Below are 19,584 nucleotides of genomic sequence, written 5' to 3'. Positions count from 1 at the left end.
TGGGAATACATTCATTCTATATTCAGTGCAGAATTTATACCAGTTTTCCGTCGTTGCTATGCAAAGCACACAAGAACATTTTCAAGGCAAATCATAAAGCATCTGCCCTTCAGTAGATGGAGAAAAAAATCTGAAAAGATGTGTCTGTATGTGTGTGTCTGTCCTTTAATACTTCTCTCAGGACATGCCATTTTTTAATTATTGGTCTATATAAAGGTCAGTGACATTTTTGGTCTGAATCTATTCATTTAAAAACTTTAACTCTTTCCACCCCAGAGTTTTATAAAAAATAAAACAATGTTGCCAGCGAGCCCATAGAATATTTTCTTGTTTGAGTATGTAAACACTCAATGGATTTATGAATGGCAGTGAAGCGACGTAACTGACGCTGGTAGGTCAAGTGATAAGGGCAACATGGCGAAAATAGTACGTCCAGATTACATTCATACTATAATAGAACATACTTCTTATTCAAAATAAGTATGTATGAATGTAGAATAGAGGACAGGAAATGCTAGGAATTGATGGCATAGAGAGGACAGGAAATTACAGGAAATGATGGCATAGAGAGGACAGGAAATGATGGCATAGAAAGGACAGGAAATTATAGGAAATGATGGCATATAGAGGACAGGAAATGATGGCATAGAGAGGACAGGAAATGCTAGGAAATGATGGCATATAGAGGACAGGAAATGATGGCATAGAGAGGACAGGAAATTACAGGAAATGATGGCATATAGAGGACAGGAAATTCTAGGAAATGATGGCATATAGAGGACAGGAAATGATGGCATAGAGAGGACAGGAAATGATGGCATAGAGACGACAGGAAATTATAGGAAATGATGGCATAGAGAGGACAGGAAATTACAGGAAATGATGGCATATAGAGGACAGGAAATTCTAGGAAATGATGGCATATAGAGGACAGGAAATGATGGCATAGAGAGGACAGGAAATGATGGCATAGAGACGACAGGAAATTATAGGAAATGATGGCATATAGAGGACAGGAAATGATGGCATAGAGAGGACAGGAAATGATGGGATAGAGAGGACAGGAAATTATAGGAAATGATGGCATATAGAGGACAGGAAATGCTAGGAAATGATGGCATAGAGAGGACAGGAAATTACAGGAAATGATGGCATAGAGAGGACAGGAAATTCTAGGAAATGATGGCATATAGAGGACAGGAAATGACAGGAAATGATGGCATAGAGAGGACAGGAAATTACAGGAAATGATGGCATAGAGAGGACAGGAAATTCTAGGAAATGATGGCATATAGAGGACAGGAAATGATGGCATAGAGAGGACAGGAAATGATGGCATAGAGAGGACAGGAAATTATAGGAAATGATGGCATATAGAGGACAGGAAATGATGGCATAGAAAGGACGGGAAATGCTAGGAAATGATGGCATAGAGAGGACAGGAAATGCTAGGAAATTATGGCATAGAGAGGACAGGAAATGATGGCATAGAAAGGACGGGAAATGCTAGGAAATGATGGCATAGAGAGGACAGGAAATGCAAGGAAATGATGGCATAGAGAGGACAGGAAATTATAGGAAATGATGGCATATAGAGGACAGGAAATGATGGCATAGAGAGGACAGGAAATTATAGGAAATGATGGCATATAGAGGACAGGAAATGATGGCATAGAGAGGACAGTAAATGCTAGGAAATGATTGCATAGAGAGGACGGGAAATTATAAGAAATTATGGCATATAGAGGACAGGAAATGCTAGGAAATGATGGCATATAGAGGACAGGAAATTCTAGGAAATGATGGCATATAGAGGACAGGAAATGATGGCATAGAGAGGACAGGAAATGATGGCATAGAGAGGACAGGAAATTATAGGAAATGATGGGATATAGAGGACAGGAAATGATGGCATAGAAAGGACGGGAAATGCTAGGAAATGATGGCATAGAGAGGACAGGAAATGCTAGGAAATGATGGCATAGAGAGGACAGGAAATGATGGCATAGAGAGGACAGGAAATGATGGCATAGAAAGGACAGGAAATGCTAGGAAATGATGGCATAGAGAGGACAGGAAATGCAAGGAAATGATGGCATAGAGAGGACAGGAAATTATAGGAAATGATGGCATATAGAGGACAGGAAATGATGGCATAGAGAGGACAGGAAATTATAGGAAATGATGGCATATAGAGGACAGGAAATGATGGCATAGAGAGGACAGGAAATGCTAGGAAATGATGGCATAGAGAGGACGGGAAATTATAAGAAATGATGGAATAGAGAGGACAGGAAATGATAGACAATGTTGTAAGAAATTACATGAAATGATAGGAAATGATGGAATAGATAGGACAGGAAATTATAGGAAATTATGGCATATAGAGGACAGGAAATGATGGAATAGATAGGACAGGAAATTATAGGAAATTATGGCATATAGAGGACAGGAAATGATGGAATAGATAGGACAGGAAATTATAGGAAATTATGGCATATAGAGGACAGGAAATGATGGAATAGATAGGACAGGAAATGCTAGGAAATTATGGCATAGAGAGGACAGGAAATTATAGGAAATTATGGCATATAGAGGACAGGAAATGATGGCATAGAGAGGACAGGAAATGCTAGGAAATAGTGGCATAGAGAGGACGGGAAATGACAGGACATGATGGAATAGAGAGGCCAGGAAATGATAGACAATGTTGTCAGAAATTACATGAAATGATAGGAAATGATGGCATAGAGAGGACAGGAAATGATGGCATAGAGAGGACAGGAAATGATAGACAATGTTGTCAGAAATTACATGAAATGATAGGAAATGATGGCATAGAGAGGACAGGAAATGATGGCATAGAGAGGACAGGAAATGCTAGGAAATGATGGCATAGAGAGGACAGGAAATGACAGGAAATGATGGCATAGAGAGGACAGGAAATGACAGGAAATGATGGCATAGAGAGGGCAGGAAATGACAGGAAATTGTGGCATATAGAGCATAATATATGCATGCAGTATATGATGTAATTATTATTACTATTATTATTATTTACCTTAAAAATATATTTTTTTAATATATTTTCGAAATATCCATACTTTTATTTGTCATTGACCTTAAATAGACGTCTCAATTATCCCATTCCCAGAGTTTATGACACTGTGTCCGGTTTATAACAGGTTCAGACACCTCTCGAGACCTCTGCATTCTGTTCCATTCAGTTTTGTGAATTAATGAAATGCATGTCAGGGATTATGGAGGAACATCTCAGGAACTTACAGAACAAAGTGATTTTTCTTGTTTACTTCTAGCAGCGTTCATTGAGCTTATGAAAAATGAAGGTCGTCATATAGTGGATGTGAAATGCAGGGTAATGATACCGTTTCAGCTTTTGACCTGAGGTTAAGGCCTATTATAAACAAGCAGGAAGCGTCTGCAATCAATACCGACAAATACTTGCAAAGGAGAAAAAAAAAAAAAGATGAATAAATGAACAAAATGACCTTGGTGGCAGCCAGGCTCTTTGCATATGACAATTTGTTTTTAGAGACCGGAGAAAGCATTCCAACGCTGCCGCAAGAGCGTTTCCTGAAAGCTTTTCTTAAATTATTTGAGCCACAAAGAGATTCCGCAACAAGCAAAGGCATCAGCTGCTTTACATTATTCAAGACTTACACAATGGCACTTCTGGCACGTCTCCTGCTTTCAAATTGTACTTGATTTAGTTAAGCTGGGAGAGCAAGAATCTGAGGATAGAGTGGCCTGCCAGACAGCAGGGAGGAGAGTCACTAACAGTACTCGCTGCGGTCTACATGTAGCGTGAAACGCCGTTGACCTTCTGTCCGAAATTGTAACAATGCTTTGGGTCTGAAAGTATTATATTTGCGGATGATGAACCGCACCCGCTGAAACTTTGGAGGGTGAACGTTGAGAATGAGAGAGATTCTTTTCGATATTGCCACGAAAAACCTAATATAACACATATTAATAGGATTTGGCCGGGACTATATAGTGCCAATACAATCTAACATTTATTGCTCCCGAGAAAAAGAGCAGAAGCAAGAAACCAAGGTTTCAGGAATAGAGAAGTAGAGAGATTTTTTTTTTTCCTGAGACAGCCAATGAAGCTTAACAAAGCCATGTTTCTAAATGTATGAATGTATCAGCTGGAATTACACTGCTCCAGTTAAATAAATATCTTCAGGGTTTCTCTTCCTCTGTGTCCGTTGAATGAGCTCTTGTAAACACACTTCTCTCTCTCTCTCTCTCTCTCTCTCTCTCTCTCTCTCTCTCTCTCTCTCTTTCTATTTATCTCTCGCTCTTTTTCTCACCCTCAATGGGTTTTGCAAACGGCCTGATTGATCTATTGTTGGCTTGTGTGGAAGTGTAGAAGGTATCTCAATGTCAGTGCATTATTGGAACAGAAGCTTCGGAAAAGAACTACACCATAAACCACATTAATTGAGCGGCTTCATTATCCGCCGGCTTTATTAAAATAGCAGCTCATTTAGTTGTCGTGCACCAGACTTCATATTTCTTTCCTGGCGCTGCTATCAAACTTGTTTATTTTTCCAAAGTAGTTTATTTCATCGGCTACGAATCGTTGGACCAAAAAAAACTCCCATCTACTTTAGTTTGATTGTCTCTTTTTGCTTCTTTTCTCCGTTTCCCCGTTTTATTATTTATTTGTTTTGTTTTTTTTCCAAAAAGTGCTTCCTTTAGAGGAGTGGAGTAGCCTAGCACCTTGGGCGATTAGTATTTTGCAAACTAAAAAAACATCTTTGTCAAGTCATGTAAGTTTGAATTTTTTCTCAAGGCATACTTTTGTGCTCTCTCATCTTCAAAGTGACTAGCTTTGTATGTATGTGTGTGTATTCATTTATGTTTCACTTAAGTACACACTCTTTCTTTCTATGACTATGCCATTTTTCCTCTTGTACAGCGTTCGCATCTTAGAGCTACATTTTCAGTCGTTGTACCATTTTTTTTTTAACGTCAGCTTTTGCAGTAACAAGCGACTTTGTGCAGTGAGTAGATGTGTAGTGTGTCAAAACTCTGCATTGCTGTTTTTAATGTCACTTTGTGTATGCTGTAAAACTAACAAAGCTGATTTAGTAATTAAATTGTCCAAACTGCACTGTAAAAAAATTCCTGTGATTAACAACTTTTTTTTACTATTTGAATCAGAAATAATGTTGTTTCAATTTTAAAAAGTATGTGTTCGTGTTTGAATTTGAATATTAAGTTAATATTAAGTAAAAAAAACTTTAGCTAAGTTGGATATTTAAGTTATCTCAGCTAATTTAAAGTTGTTATAACTAATTGCAGCAAAATGTTTTACAGTGTGATCATTCAATTGAATTCAATTTTTTCGAGTGATTCGGTTCATTCAGATAGTTCATGTAAATGAAAATTATTTATTTTTTTTACTTCGATCTAGCAGATGCTTTTATCCAAAGTTGCTTGCATTGGAGATATATATTTTATCAGTTCATGCATTCCTTGGGAATCAGTTGAGAGAATGATTTGTTTAATTCCTGAATGAATTAGTTGACTAAACAAAACAGTTGACTGAATGATTCAGTGACTCATTCATAAAGCTGTTCACTTGTTTTGTTCAGTGTTTTTGAATGAATTTCACGGTTGAGTAAAATGATTCAATGGTTCAGTTAAAGAAAGTAGCTTGTTTTGTCCCTGAATGAATAAGTGTTTTTGAAAGAATAACTGAATGATTCAGTGACTCGTTTATATAAATGGTAATTTTGGTGCATTCAAGTCTTCCAGGGAAATTCGTAATTATGAAAGTCTTAAGAAAGAATTAAGGAATTAAGAATTAAAAGAATTAAAGAATCTTTTAGGAATTAAGAAAGTCTTAACTTTGTCTTAACTTAAAGTCTTGACTCATGTGCTTTCGACTCATAAATACAATGTTTCTGACATGTTATGAATGCACCATTTGATTTCGCTCCTGAATGAAATTGTATTTTTGAACGAATCGATTCTGATCACTCATAAGACAGTCCCTTGTCGCCACCTACTGTCTCAAGGATATAACTTGCAGAAAGAATCATTGAATATCCCCATCACTAATGCACAGACTGACAGTCTTGATGGATTGAATACAGTATAAACACAGTTGGAACGTCGCTCAGCCAATCAAATTTAAGGACAGACTGCTGTATAATTATAGTTATTAGGATTTATTCTAGCTAGTTGTATTTTGTATAAAGTTATCTTCCCAAGTTAATCTCACCCTAATTGGGATAAATTGTTTCATTAGATTGTTATATATTTAAATAGACACTGCCCTCTTAAGTAACTTCAATGTAGTTACCTTCAATGTAGTTACCAATTGTTTTATAGTACTTATTTTAGTACTTATTGTTCAATGTAGTTACCAATTGCTAAAAGCACTTACCTAGGGTTTTTAGCTTAGCAAGCTAGATTTAAAATAGCTTCCCCAACAGTGCCCTTGTGCTTGTTTCAAAATACTTTATTTGATACAAATGGGAATGCATGTCTGATATTTGCAAATCTCCAGGAGGAGTTCCTGGATGATGTGCCTCAGTTTTCACTTGGGGGCTGAAGCTCAAGTAACTCAAGTAACTGCTCGACTACTTTGAGAGTCTTTTCCACCCTTTGCATTTGAAGAGCCATTTTAATGAATCCCATCCATGCTCTTAAAACTTTAAAGAAGCGACTCCAAGAGAGCTTTTGAACAGTGAGTGCCGTCAGAGGGATAAAATGTCTCATAAGCACTTTAGAAGGTATTGTTCTTAGAAATTCAATTTTTTTAAGCTTGCTTGTTTGAAAGGAAGTTTTAAAGAATGCTAGCAGTCTTCATTCCTCATCACATGCATAATAAAGCATATGCCTGCACAGCATGATAAATGTGTAGAAATATACAAACAATAAATGGTTGCTTTTTATGCAAGTACTTGATCATGAGCAGCTTATAGATGCTCTGCATAATGAGTCTGTAGGTCAAGAGTCACTCGCACTCTGCTGGTCATCACAGCCATTGCATAACTTGATTTTCAAAAGCCAGAGAACAGTATAGACGGATTAAAAGAGTACGATGTGTCAGCTCTGGAATAAAGACTTTTTGAAATCCCATTATTTTGTATTCTGACTCAACACACCACTCAATATATTGCAAATTTTCAGTATGAATAATTTGAGGTCAATGGCATGCAGAGAAATTGTTGATTCAACTGTTTTGAGCATTACAGTTGCTGGTTAGAAAACATATTTTAGTTTTTTTTTTTTATGTGTATTATTTGTATGCACTGAACAGATGGGCTGTCTCCAAGCTTATTCTGAGTTATGGACTCTAGTGTGGTGTTAGTGCATTCTAGCTTTTAAAAGATAAATAATAGCTCAAATACATGGAAAAAGATGCTTGTTGCTTTTATTGAAATGATTTGGCTATTTTAGGCCCCCACATTAGAAGTACAAAAATCTGTTCGGAGGTTAAAATGTTGTGTGAATGCTGTCTCCGCAGAGCAATCAATAAAGACTTCCATTTGCTGGCCTGTCTTAGAAAGAACTAAAGATTTTAATGTACTCAAGTCAATATGCAATGGTGACTCAGACAAGAACACAGCCCTTCTGAAAGCTACAATGGGCTCTGGGTGTCTGCTCCAGAAATGCTACATCCCCTAATAAAACTGATTAAGGGGTTTTGCCTATTTGCTGAAAGGCCACTGGGGAGGAAGTGTCTGTTTTTTGCTGTGTCCTCTAACTAAATGCAGTGCTATAGATGGAATCGATAGGACAACACGACGCTAATGAAGACTCAGGCAGTGGGACAGCCACAGTACAGTGGGGCTTGACTCCTGAGTCCCCAAACACCAGACCAGTAATCTAGTCATATAGCGGGAATGAACTTAAGTTAAATGTTGTAACTAAATGGACATTTACTGTTCTCTCTCTCTCTCTTTCTCTCTCTCTCTCTCTCTCTCTCTCTCTCTCTCTCTCTCTCTCTCTCTCTCTCTACCTCTCTACCTCTCTATCTTTATAGTAGCATAGACTGTAGGAAAGTTGGTAGGTAAAAGTGAGGGAATGACTGTGTAAAAACTAACTATCTATCTATCTATCTATCTATCTATCTATCATTGGTAAAAGAGGGTAAGTTAATATCTAAAATCATCTATCTATCTAACTATCTATTTATGTATCTATCATTGGTAAATGAGGGGAAATTAATGTGTAAAATGAAAGATCTATCTATCTAACAATCTATTTATCTATCTATCATAGGTAAAGAAGGGGAAATTAATATATAAAATGACCGGATATTGGTGACAGGAAATTATTGTCTAAAACGATAGATCTATCTGTCTGTCTGTCTGTCTGTCTGTCTATCTATCTATCTATCTATCTATCTATCTATCTATCTATCTATCTGTCTGTCTGACTATCTATCTATCTATCATTGCTGAGATAGGGGAAATTATAGATCTATCTACTATATCATTTAGTGAAATAGGGGAAATTATGGTTACATTTATCTATGTATGTATGTATCTATCTATATATCTGTCTGTCTGTCAATGGTAAAAATGGGGAAATAGAAATATGGAAAAAATGGAGGAAAAAAATGGGGGGGGGGGGATAATAGCCTATGTAAAAACTATTTAACAGCACTTGGGGTTAAATGCTCTAACCAAAACTCTTCGTTTTGATTTGTCCTGTTTTCATATCGAGCTTATCACATAACGAACTCATTATTGCTTCTGAACTCACAATTGCATGATTGTCGACGAGTTATGGGAATAAATGAAAGATTTATAAGCCAGGAGAGCAGTTTACTTACCGCAGTACAGGATCAGCAGACCGCTCAACAACACCACAACCCAGAAAGTTGAGGACATCGTCAGCCACGCATTCCTCCGTCTAGTCCTCTTCCTAAAGGGCGAAGCCATCAAAGTCAGCCTCAATTCTCCAGTCAAATTAGCCTCCAATCTGGCTCATATAGCCAGCAGCTATTCACGCGTCGGCTTTCGTCTCAAAGTTGCCATAAAGAAACAAACGAGGGAGAAACGGCGCGAACGTATCCGTGAGAAGCACTGAAATGAGACTGCAAAAAGAAGATCCTCTGTTATCAGCGATGCGTTAGAGACTATTCAAGCTAACACTTTAAAGGAAAATAGGCTAAATCATGTCTCGCAGAGCTACTAACCGACAGATAACTTAAAAAGAGATGAGTTGGGGTAAAAAAAAAAGACTGCAACTGTAAAACTTTAATAAGAAATGGGCTGCTGAATTGGAGAGAAGCGGTTTCATCCGGCGACTAAAGAAAGTGCTTGATAACTGAAGTGAATATATATATAGGCAACCTGGTAACTTACTTTTTTTTTAAGTTAAACCAAAACCAACAATATTTTTTTACATGGGTCAGTGGCAGTGGCAGTATTTTGTCTGCCTGGATATACTAAATAAAATATTACATAAAAAAGTTATATTTCCATAATAAATGGCAACAAAAAAAACATACTTAAAATGACTTGAATGAAACAGAATCTAAATCCTGCACAGCAACCTCTTTACAAGCCCTAGTAACATCTAGCCTACCTATTAAAATAGCTCAATATAAATCGAATCCGGTTGTTCATTCTCTTAAAATATGGACTCAGCTATGCCAGCATTTGCAGTTAAGACAAGCACTTCTGCTTCACAGCCCAATATACTAATCATGCATTCCTCCCTGCCAAACTAGACTCTACATTTAAACAATGGCAAGATAAGGGCATTGCTCAGTTTGGTGATCTTTATATTTTTGCTAGTTTTAATGATTTGTGTTCCAAATTCAATCTTACAGTAATCAAACCAACCTATTTCGTTATTTTCAGATACGTCATTTTGTGAATGCCCAAAGCCCATTATTTCCATATATTCCATCTAAGTCTTCTGTAGACTCTTTGTTTGAAGTGCCGACTACAATGTTTTATTTCAAGAATATATACAATTCTCATGTCTTTAAAAAGAGTAGGAACAGACAAGATTACAGTTTTTCTCAGTCGCTTTGGTGCATTTCTCAGATCAGAAATGAAATTCTCAAAACTACCTGTTCAACTTCCACATCATCTTGTCACTTGTGCACATCATAAAAGCAGTTTCTCATTCTTTTGAACAAGTTGCGATTACTTTGGTACATTCATGCAATTGATTATGTACAATTGTCTGCGGTTTCCTACATTATCAGTTGCTAATGCCATGTTGCTTAAAATGTATTGAAAATGTATATCACAATAAAATTGTAATGTTTTTTTTTTTTTTTTTTTGTCAGACCACTAGTAAAAGTGTAACTGTGAATCCTATCCAGTCTCTTTCAATCAATAACTCACGTACAGTAGTGTGCATATTTGTACTTTTGAAATGGACATATGGCTTACAGAAGAAGCGCAGCTTTGTACATTTCAATACAGTAACTGTCACCCAAACTGTTGCTATAGTTTACATCAGGTAATACTAACAGAGTGCTGTGTTTTATTGACAACATGACTAAGCATTTTGACTATTTTGTTTGTGAACAATGACACAATGACTTTTCATTCTGATGGCATTGACATAAATTCTTACTTTTGAGAGATGAACTAAAGATTTTGTAAGTTACAGGCTTTTGCAGGTAATCCAATGTATGGTGGTGTTTGTACGAATTGTTTTGAGAATGCACATACTTCTTTGCTAATATTAAGGATGATTTGAGAAATGCTGAGAAATTGTAAAAGTGGATGGGAGAAAAAGCTTGGAATAGTATTTTCAGATGATTTTTGGAGCAGTGCTCTACGTAGAGTGAATGGTAGTCTTGTGCCCAATTGAGTTTAATTCAAGGTTTTGCCGTGTGCACCTAAGCAGAACACGTATTGCTTCTTTTAATCCTACTTTTGACAAGACCTGTATAAGATGTCACACTGGAGAAGCAGATCTTACTCACATGTTTTGGTCGTGCCCCACACTTACTATTTACTGGTCAACCATATTTGATACACTTTCTAAAGTATGTGAAGTACAACTGAAGCCATGTGCTGAATTAGAGGTTCCCATAAATGCGTGTGTGTGTGTGTGTGTGTGTGTGTGTGTGTTTATGTGTGATTTAAAGAAAATATGTGTTTAGTAATGATCAAGTTGCAAGGAAAGTTTTTCAGTGTTTACTTTATGCCACCTGGCATTTTAGAGCCACTAAATCAAGAATTCTGTTGAATATGTCATAAACACTTCAAAAATGTATGAAACCAACATAAATAAAAAGACTCCATTTCTTAAACGTGGCATCTCAAAAGTACATTTTAAAAAGATTTATCCTGTGTATCCTCTCAGACATCTGCATTTTTCATTGACAGGCTATGCATTTATCTCACTGTGTGCATTTTAGTATTCATAACATTACATAGCATTTTTGCCCACGATAAGCCTTTGAATTCAACATCACCTTAAGCTGTGGACACCAATATCCAAGCAGAGACCAGAGGAAATGGTCTTGATAAAACTTTGATGTAGCACTTAGGAAAAGTGCTGTTTGTATTTAATATACAAACCGTTTAGATGAACTTGACTAGTCACAAACATGGGACTCAAATACTAATGCAGGCTGGAAAACTTGCAATTTAATTAAGTCAGCCCTCAGCACTGGTGTCCTCATGGGAAAGCCTTGTTTTCCTACGTCATCCACTTGAGAGATGACGGTGTTTGATGGTTTTATTTATGACATGCTAAGTTTCATTCCTTTGAAGGATCAATAGATCAAGTGTGGGTGGGTTCCTGGGGCAAAGAGTAGATGCTGGTGTTGGGCACGTGTCTATAATTCATAATCCAAGAGCTTGGATTGCTGGGATACTCAGATGATTGTGTACAATAGCAGACAGCCCTCGACCCACCTCTTTCTAAACCCCTTGGTGTCCACCCCTGGCCCCGGGCCACCCCCAAGGGAAATCACAACTACTTCAAAGCGGCCTGCTGAAGGAAAGGAGAAGAAATATTTCAAAATGTATAATTTTTCATGCCTTTCGATCACAGCATCCTCTCCAAGACACTCAAAGGAAAATGTAATTTTTTTTAACAACATGGCGATTTCATATTAATTTGGACGATATGAATCATACGTAAATGTAAAAGTTTTAGAAAAAAGTAAGAATTAGGTCCACCCCTAACCCCACCCTAAACATCCACCTGTACAAAAACAAAGAGATCATATGAATTCGTATGAATTAAAGTGCGGTCACATTTACCGATGCTCCGCTAAATTCCTTGAGCGAAATCCAGTTATTTTAATTGGAATTGGCGCAATTGGAATGTCTGATGCATACGTCACACAAAATTGGAAAGTCGTCCAAAAGTCGTCATCTGATTGGTTGAACAGGATTTCTGGGAGACGTGCATGTTGCGTTCTTTAACGGTCTGCCTGGCAACAAAGCCGTCGTGATGCCAAACCCCCTCATGGAAAAAGAACCTGTGGTGTTTACAAATGTGACAATGAGTGCTTATCATGCTCAACTAAACGCTGGATTTTCAAAAGGGAGTATGTAAAGTTCACAACAAAGACTATTTAAAATATGTCCAAGAGTTTTATGCTAGGGACACCAACTTTATATTTTGAACAACAACAACAACTGTGAGTGGTTGCTTTACATGTCAGTGAAACTGCCTCTGGGTGGTCCTTGGCCAATGAAAGCTGCTGTATGAATTGTAATGAGATTGTGTGAAATTGACCTTCAGCACCAACTTTCCTCTTCTTATTGTTCAGAAACAAGCTGACGGTATTATAATACCATGAATCTCTATTTCTCTTTTCGCAGTTGGTAACTGTAACATAGTAAGTGAGTCCAGACTCCTTTCTTACAGGCATGTATTTTCTTGTTTTACAGCTCATTAAAGTTTCATTCTGGAGACGTATCAAAATTGTTTGTCTATGCGTGCGAGCGTCATGCGGTTTCAGTGAGGAGACAATATACTGCATTTAGTGGAAAGGGGCAAGGAGATGTCATGAGAGAATAACATTACTCAGCCTCTTAAGAGGTAGGAACCTTCAAAGCAATGTGTGCCACAAGAGGGATTGAGGATGCACAACACCAATCTGATAGGACCTGAGGGAGCAGTCAAGGTCCTTGTCACTCTGCTTATTATGAGATGGATTAAGCACGAGTGACTGACAGGGAGTATGTCTTCATACAGCCTGTAGAAATGAATCTAACATCCAACATGATTATGTAACCAGTTATTACAAAAGTTATGTTTCTTTTATTGTTGTTTAGCATGGACTTAATTGCGCTTGCGTTCCTTTCTCATTACTTGTTTTGAATTAAACAGAATTGTTTATTATCCTGAGACCGTTCGGAATTAAATAATGCGGAGTGATAATATCATTCCTGTATCCCCTGTTCATTATTATTTCATAAAGTGTGTTGTTAAAAGCCATTTATATTGACATAGCGTGTTGAATGGAAGATAGCATAGGCCTATGATCTGGTTCCAGAGGTTTTAAAGTCTTACCATTTAAGTCGTCTATTTGTATTGCAAAATTCATGCAAAAAAAAACTTGGCCTATTAATTTCCACAATAATTTGAGTCCTTGAAAGTAGCACTAAAACTCCCAAATGTTCCGATGTTAAAATTGTTCTCTCTTTCCTAGCTTAATGTAGATGGAGAACTGTAAATAAGCCATTTGTAAGATGATTTTCCTCAAAAGTGTAAACACTGTGGTCCTGTGGTGCTATCTAAACTGTTCTGTTTATTTGAGCATCCTGACTAGTGCGAGATATGTTTGTCCAAACAATAGAAGACGGGGTGAGTGTTATATAGTGTAATATATATACATGGATGAGCCAAAACATTATGACCAGTGACAGGTGATGCGAATATATCATTGATCATCTCTTAACAAGGCCACATATTAAGGTCTGGGTAGATTAGATGGTAACAAACAATCAGTTCTCATAATCAACATGTTGGATGCAGGAGAAATGAGCAGGAATAAAGATCTGAGTGACTTTGCCAAGGGCCAAATTGTTATGGCAAGTCGACTGGATCAGTGTATCTCTGAAACGGCAAGGCTTGTGGATTTCTCCCGGTCAGCAGTGCTGAGAATTTACCAACAGTGTCAGAGGAGGGATGAACTTCAAACTTATGTCAAGGCTCATTGAAGCACAAGGGCAATAAAGGTACAAGTCACACACAATTTTAATGATGGTTATGGGAGGAATGTGTCACAACACAGTGCATCACTCTCTGCTGCGTAATGGGACAGCCGTAAACCAAACTAGAGTCCCTATGATGATGCCTGTCCACCAAAAAGCTCTTAAAATGGACACGCGAGTGTCGGAACTGGACCTTGGAGCGGTGGAAGAAGGTCGCCTGGTCCGATGAGTCATTTTAGGCTGGTGGTCATAATTTTTTGACTCATTGATGTGTACATAATATATAAAATTGTGTAATCAGTAATGATGCTGAAAATTCAGCTTTGCCATCAAAGGAGTAAATGAATTAATAAAATATATTCTAATAGAAAACAGTTCTACTTCACAATATTACTGTTTTTACTGTATTTTGTGTTAGTTAAATGATCCCTTATAGTGAGCATAAAAGAGTTCTTTCAAAAACATAATCATAAAAACAAACAAGATAATATGAATATTTTGCATATACTGCTGTTTAAAGGAATGTTTCTAAATATTCTAGACCAATAGCCAAAGGCAAGGCATTCATTGGAATAGCAACCTTTTCATTAAACTACAGTAGGCTACATCATTAGTCTGGTCTTTCTTTTTCTGCCCAAACGGAAAGTGAAGTCAAGTGCAACGGACAAATGACTCAGGAGAACTTTTCAGAGTCAAGAAAATGCTCTTCCTCCTTCCTCCATTTCTTGAGCAGGGTGTCCTTGGTCCTTTTGTAGCCAGTTTTATGGGAGTTTTGTCTTTTGATGGTGAAAGAGACTACACACAATCTGATGCTGTCATCTGTAATTGGTTGCCTGCCCAGAGGACCCTCCTAGCTGCCATTCTTCTTTATCTCTTCACTCTTATCAGTCCTTTTTCTCCTGGAGTGTCAACAGGGCACTAGATGTGTGTTCATACAATTGGAGGGCACAGCGGCAGTGATCAACCTTGGTCTTTGTATTGCCAGGAACATTATTTTCTACTGAAAGGTCGGAAGTAACCTTTGCACCTGAATAAGATGTTAGGTCAGGTGAGCTCTAAAAGAAAAATATAAGGCACCAGTTGACCAAACTGATTTATATCGGAACATAAACATCATTCTGATTAAATAAAATAATTAAATTTGTGAGCATTACGCTGTAAAAAATTGTTGCTGCAATTAGTTATAACAACTTAAAATTTGTTGAGATAAATTAAATGTCCAACCTAACTAAACTAAACTTAAGTTAACTAAACATAATATTTTAAGTCAAGCACGGATACATACTTTTTTACGTCGAAACAACACATTATTTCTTATTCTAATTTTGAAATGTATTTAAATAATTTTTGCTGTGGCTCTTTAGCCACCAGTGCACTGAGATTTGTATCAGACAAGGTACACACAATGAAATTACTAAAAAATGTAGCTAAAATTAACATAAAAATAAATGCTAACTCAAAATATTATTAAAACTATAATAACACTGGTATCAGAACAGAATCATCATCATACTAAATAAATTAATACATTAAAATAAGATAAAGAACATAGGCTATAACATAGCCTATTAAATAATATATATCATTAAAATTTGTAAGCGTCAGATATATTGACTGCGGATTAAAGAAAAGTGGATTTGTTTGGGATGGAGGAAGTGCAGAAGAGGGCGGTGTCACTGAGGCAGTAGTACCTCATAAATCAGTCATGGCATCTGAGGCCAGCAACCTCAGCTAGCCAGACCCAACTGCTGAAAAATACACTTTTATTTTCTAAAGCTTTTGAAATCATAAAGCAAGTTCCTTAAGTCATCGTTTTAATGGCATGTCGGAACAAAGTCCTCATTGTGAACTGTCCCTCCCTTACAGTAAAAGCAAGCGCAGGGCTGATTCGCTTTGATGGATTATAGTCATTTTAATAATGGAGCTAAATTTGGAGTTGGATAATGTCAACATAAGTCCCACCCGTACAGTACCATATTGTGGCCTTAACAACAAAATAACACGATTATCTGTCCCTCATGTCACTTTCTATTCTAGCTGTTACTGATGTTTTACTAAAAAAGTCCAGACTTTGAAGGTGAAGTGCATTTTTGCACCACTTGCAACTGTTTTCAAATGGGTTTCGCAAACACTCACCCGTCTTATGGCGCTTTCACACTGAGCGCTTTCACACCTTTGAAAGCTCAGGTAAGCTCAAATCTAATTGGACGGAGCGTCATCGCGTCATACATTTGCGCCGCTTAATCACGCTCAGGTGAAAAGGTCCTTTAATGTGCTGTTACATTGACCTTTTTTAACCCTTAAATGCATGAATGTTTCACCAATCATAATTACATACTTGGGTCTTTAGCGACCCGGATCTATATCTAACACGGATGGATCTCTGCCTATCATGATAATATAATATTAGAGTAACTATATTAGTAATATTAGTAAATAATGCATATTTTGTTACCTTTTGGAGCTTGGAAGGGTTTCATTTGAGCATCATCACTGTCCTCGTCAGAGCTCATTTCCCAGTACATTCAGCATCTGGCTCATATTTGCCATCTAAACCATATTCTCAAAACTATCATTTTCAACATTTTCAAAATCAATATTTTGATCGCTGACAGCTTCTTCACCAGATCCACCATCAAGTGACAGTGCCACTAATATTTAACTGTGTTCAGTACTTGCTCTGCAGTAAATCACTGAGCCATTTCAAGTTTTGCTGATGATACTTCCTATTCTTTTGTTTTCTGTCTGTAACAAAGAGTGAAACGTCACTTCATCATTGTGTATCAGACATTGCCACCTTGTGGAATAAAGGTGATTTACACTTATTAATTCATCAAAGATTCAATTATTGTTGTGCAGAAAAAATATATACTCACAGTTACACACCTCGGGTCGTTAGTGACCCTATACAGTTTTTTACAAAAAATAAATGGGAAAGCAGGCATTCTTTTATAATTTTTTTCTTGTTAAAGCCTATTGTTTATAATGAATTGATTAAGGAATACTAAGAAGGTTGATGTCTAACTTTGAAAAATGAATGAGGAGGAGGGTGGTGAAGGACGCCCCGGGTCACTGAAGACCCGAGGTATGCGTTTAAGGGTTAAGCAAATTGTCACAGGTGAAATTTCAATAGGAATCATGCTTTTGTGAATTTTGCTCAAGGGCGAAAGTTTTCCAACAGAAAGATGGTTGGTTTGAAAGTAAATTATGCGTGAGCTGTGCTACATACTTTGCTACACTATTGGCAGTAGACAGACCTTTCCCCCGAAATTCCCGATCAAGAACAACGGAACATGACCTAAGTCTCTTGGACTTATACTGACACCAAGTGGAGTTGAGGCAGCATCACTCAAAACTGGAGTCATTATCTCATCTATTTTTTAATCTATGATTAGTTTATTTATCTGTAAAACTTTAATGAAGAACAGATTACTTTTTTAAATCATTTTCAATGAATGTTGCCCCCTATTACATTATGACTAACTACATTTAGTATGATTGACTACAATTATTTTACTAACTAGATTTGTATTCCATAAACATGAGACAATATGCCACGCACACTGGCTCAGAGAAGAATATGAGATGACGGAGAGTGACGAGAGCAGAAGAATCACGGAAAGCAGGGAATCGCCAGGGAAACAGAGGTGACAGGGACTGGGAGAGAGGGAAAGGCTGTTTCTGCCTCGTTCCTCAGAGATTCATTGCTCTCCTCATCAATCATGGAGGGCTGATGAAATTGTTCCTGCCCAGAGAGAGCCTCGTGGCTCTCATGTGCAGAGCTGGCATAAATCCTGCTGGCAGGGAATAGAAGTGGATTATATTGTGCAAATTAATTGTTCTTTGAATCTGCCACTTTTTCTTCCTGCCCGCAGAGGGCTTTGAACATGAGCAGCATATTGTCTTTTTCTCATAGCTGTTTTTTTTGTGCCACCATATCTCCTAGATTCTTACCTTTTGAAAGGAACCATGTCAATAATTTCAATTTGAAAGGGAAAAGGTTGAGGATCAGCCTCGGAGAGCATTTTCTGGATCTAAGTATTCCAAGCAGAAGGTCAAAAATGGATAATCTTTATTATTTCAGCCAGAAACCCATAAATTCCCATAAGCACATAAATATCCACACCTTCACTGAAGAACAAACAAAAGAGCACCGCCTTCACCTGCAGATCAGATCAGTTCCGTTTATTTTTAGACCACTTCCCCTTTGTTTGATCGGGCTGGAGCTGTAGACAAGCTGATGTCTCTCTCTCATTAGTGTTTAACACAGGACTCTTGCCATCAAGGTCAACAGGACCCCTGTGCCTGTTTAGGAGGGCCTTGCCAAAACTAATGAGAGGACCACCGGTCGCAGAGAACAACTTTATTTTCCTGCTCTGGTTCAGACATTCACTGTCCTTGCCTGACCAAAAGGTGATAAATATTTTTGCATTTGTTTGCTTGTAATTAATTATATAATAAGTTAGTGCTCCATAGATCTAGGTATGATCTCCAATTGATAGTTTATTTATTTTAAATAGTATTGATTTTACCCTACTTGTGAAATTTATTGCGAGACATTTGCAAAATTACACAAATCTGGGTTTTGTGTCTGGGAGACAGAAATTTTGGAGACATGGGTCCTGTAAAATTGATATAAAATAAAACTCATAGCTCATATGTTATTTAGTTTGACCTTCTGAGTCTGACAATCAGATTTTATGAAGGTTAAGCAAGCATGCACCTAAATGACAATTTGTTGTACAAAGAAAAATGTGCCCCTTATAAAAATCCTCTAACGCCTGCATACTCATGCTTTCCTTTGAAGGTAGATCGATATTTCAATGGTAAATCAGCACAAAATAAATAAATAAATAAATGATATTCATCATTTCAACGTGTCGAGTAACTGTAATGTGCTGAATACTAAAACTCACGAGCAGTGCAATACTGCCCTCTAGAGGGTTTCTAAAAAGTCATTTCAAAGTATTGGCCAGATCCTGTTGTTATTGTCAAATCTTTCATTTCATTTCTAAATCCAGTATGCGGGTCTGCAGTTCGTCTTAGGAAAAAAAAAGCTTACATGGCCTAAATGAATATGATACTTTTAGGACTCCTTATTTGAACTTATATAGCCTACATGATGAAGATGCTTGGGGATTGAAGAAAACCACAGAGTATGAACATGATAAATTCCAGTCATGCAGACATGGATGAAAGCGTCCGCATGTTTTTGAACACAATTAAATGTTCGATTAGGGAACAAATAGTTATTTTGATTCGGGCGTGTTTAGTGAATCACTTCACAAACTCGGTCTGACTGAATTGCTTTGTCTAACGGTTCTAGAGTCAACAGGTGTAGGCCCTATGTGTTCGACTTGAATCGGCGGCTACTTGAAGCAGTGAATGCGGGTTAGAAATTTTGTACGACTTGAGACAGCCCCAACGCCACGTGACTGTGACG

General features: G+C 37.3%; 1 protein-coding gene across 3 annotated transcripts in view; it reads right to left on the bottom strand.

Annotated features, from left to right (window-relative positions):
- The window catches only part of tafa5b (TAFA chemokine like family member 5b), a 110,229-nt gene that overhangs the window by 34,057 nt on the left and 56,588 nt on the right, over positions 1-19,584 (bottom strand). For 2 of the 3 annotated variants that reach the window (XM_081356438.1, XM_081356437.1), the window contains exon 5: positions 8,825-8,916. In XM_081356438.1, the coding sequence (XP_081212564.1) occupies positions 8,825-8,882 (58 nt within the window). In that variant the 5' untranslated portion in view covers positions 8,883-8,916. Of the gene's footprint in view, positions 1-8,824; positions 9,118-19,584 lie in introns of those variants that run through there. The other variant, XM_081356439.1, reaches the window with a different exon arrangement.

This window comes from Scardinius erythrophthalmus (assembly GCF_964197995.2).
Source record: "Scardinius erythrophthalmus genome assembly, chromosome: 24".
NCBI classification, from domain to species: domain Eukaryota; kingdom Metazoa; phylum Chordata; class Actinopteri; order Cypriniformes; family Leuciscidae; genus Scardinius; species Scardinius erythrophthalmus.
Note: the sequence above shows the minus strand (reverse complement) of the source record. Positions and strands in the feature narration are given on the sequence as shown.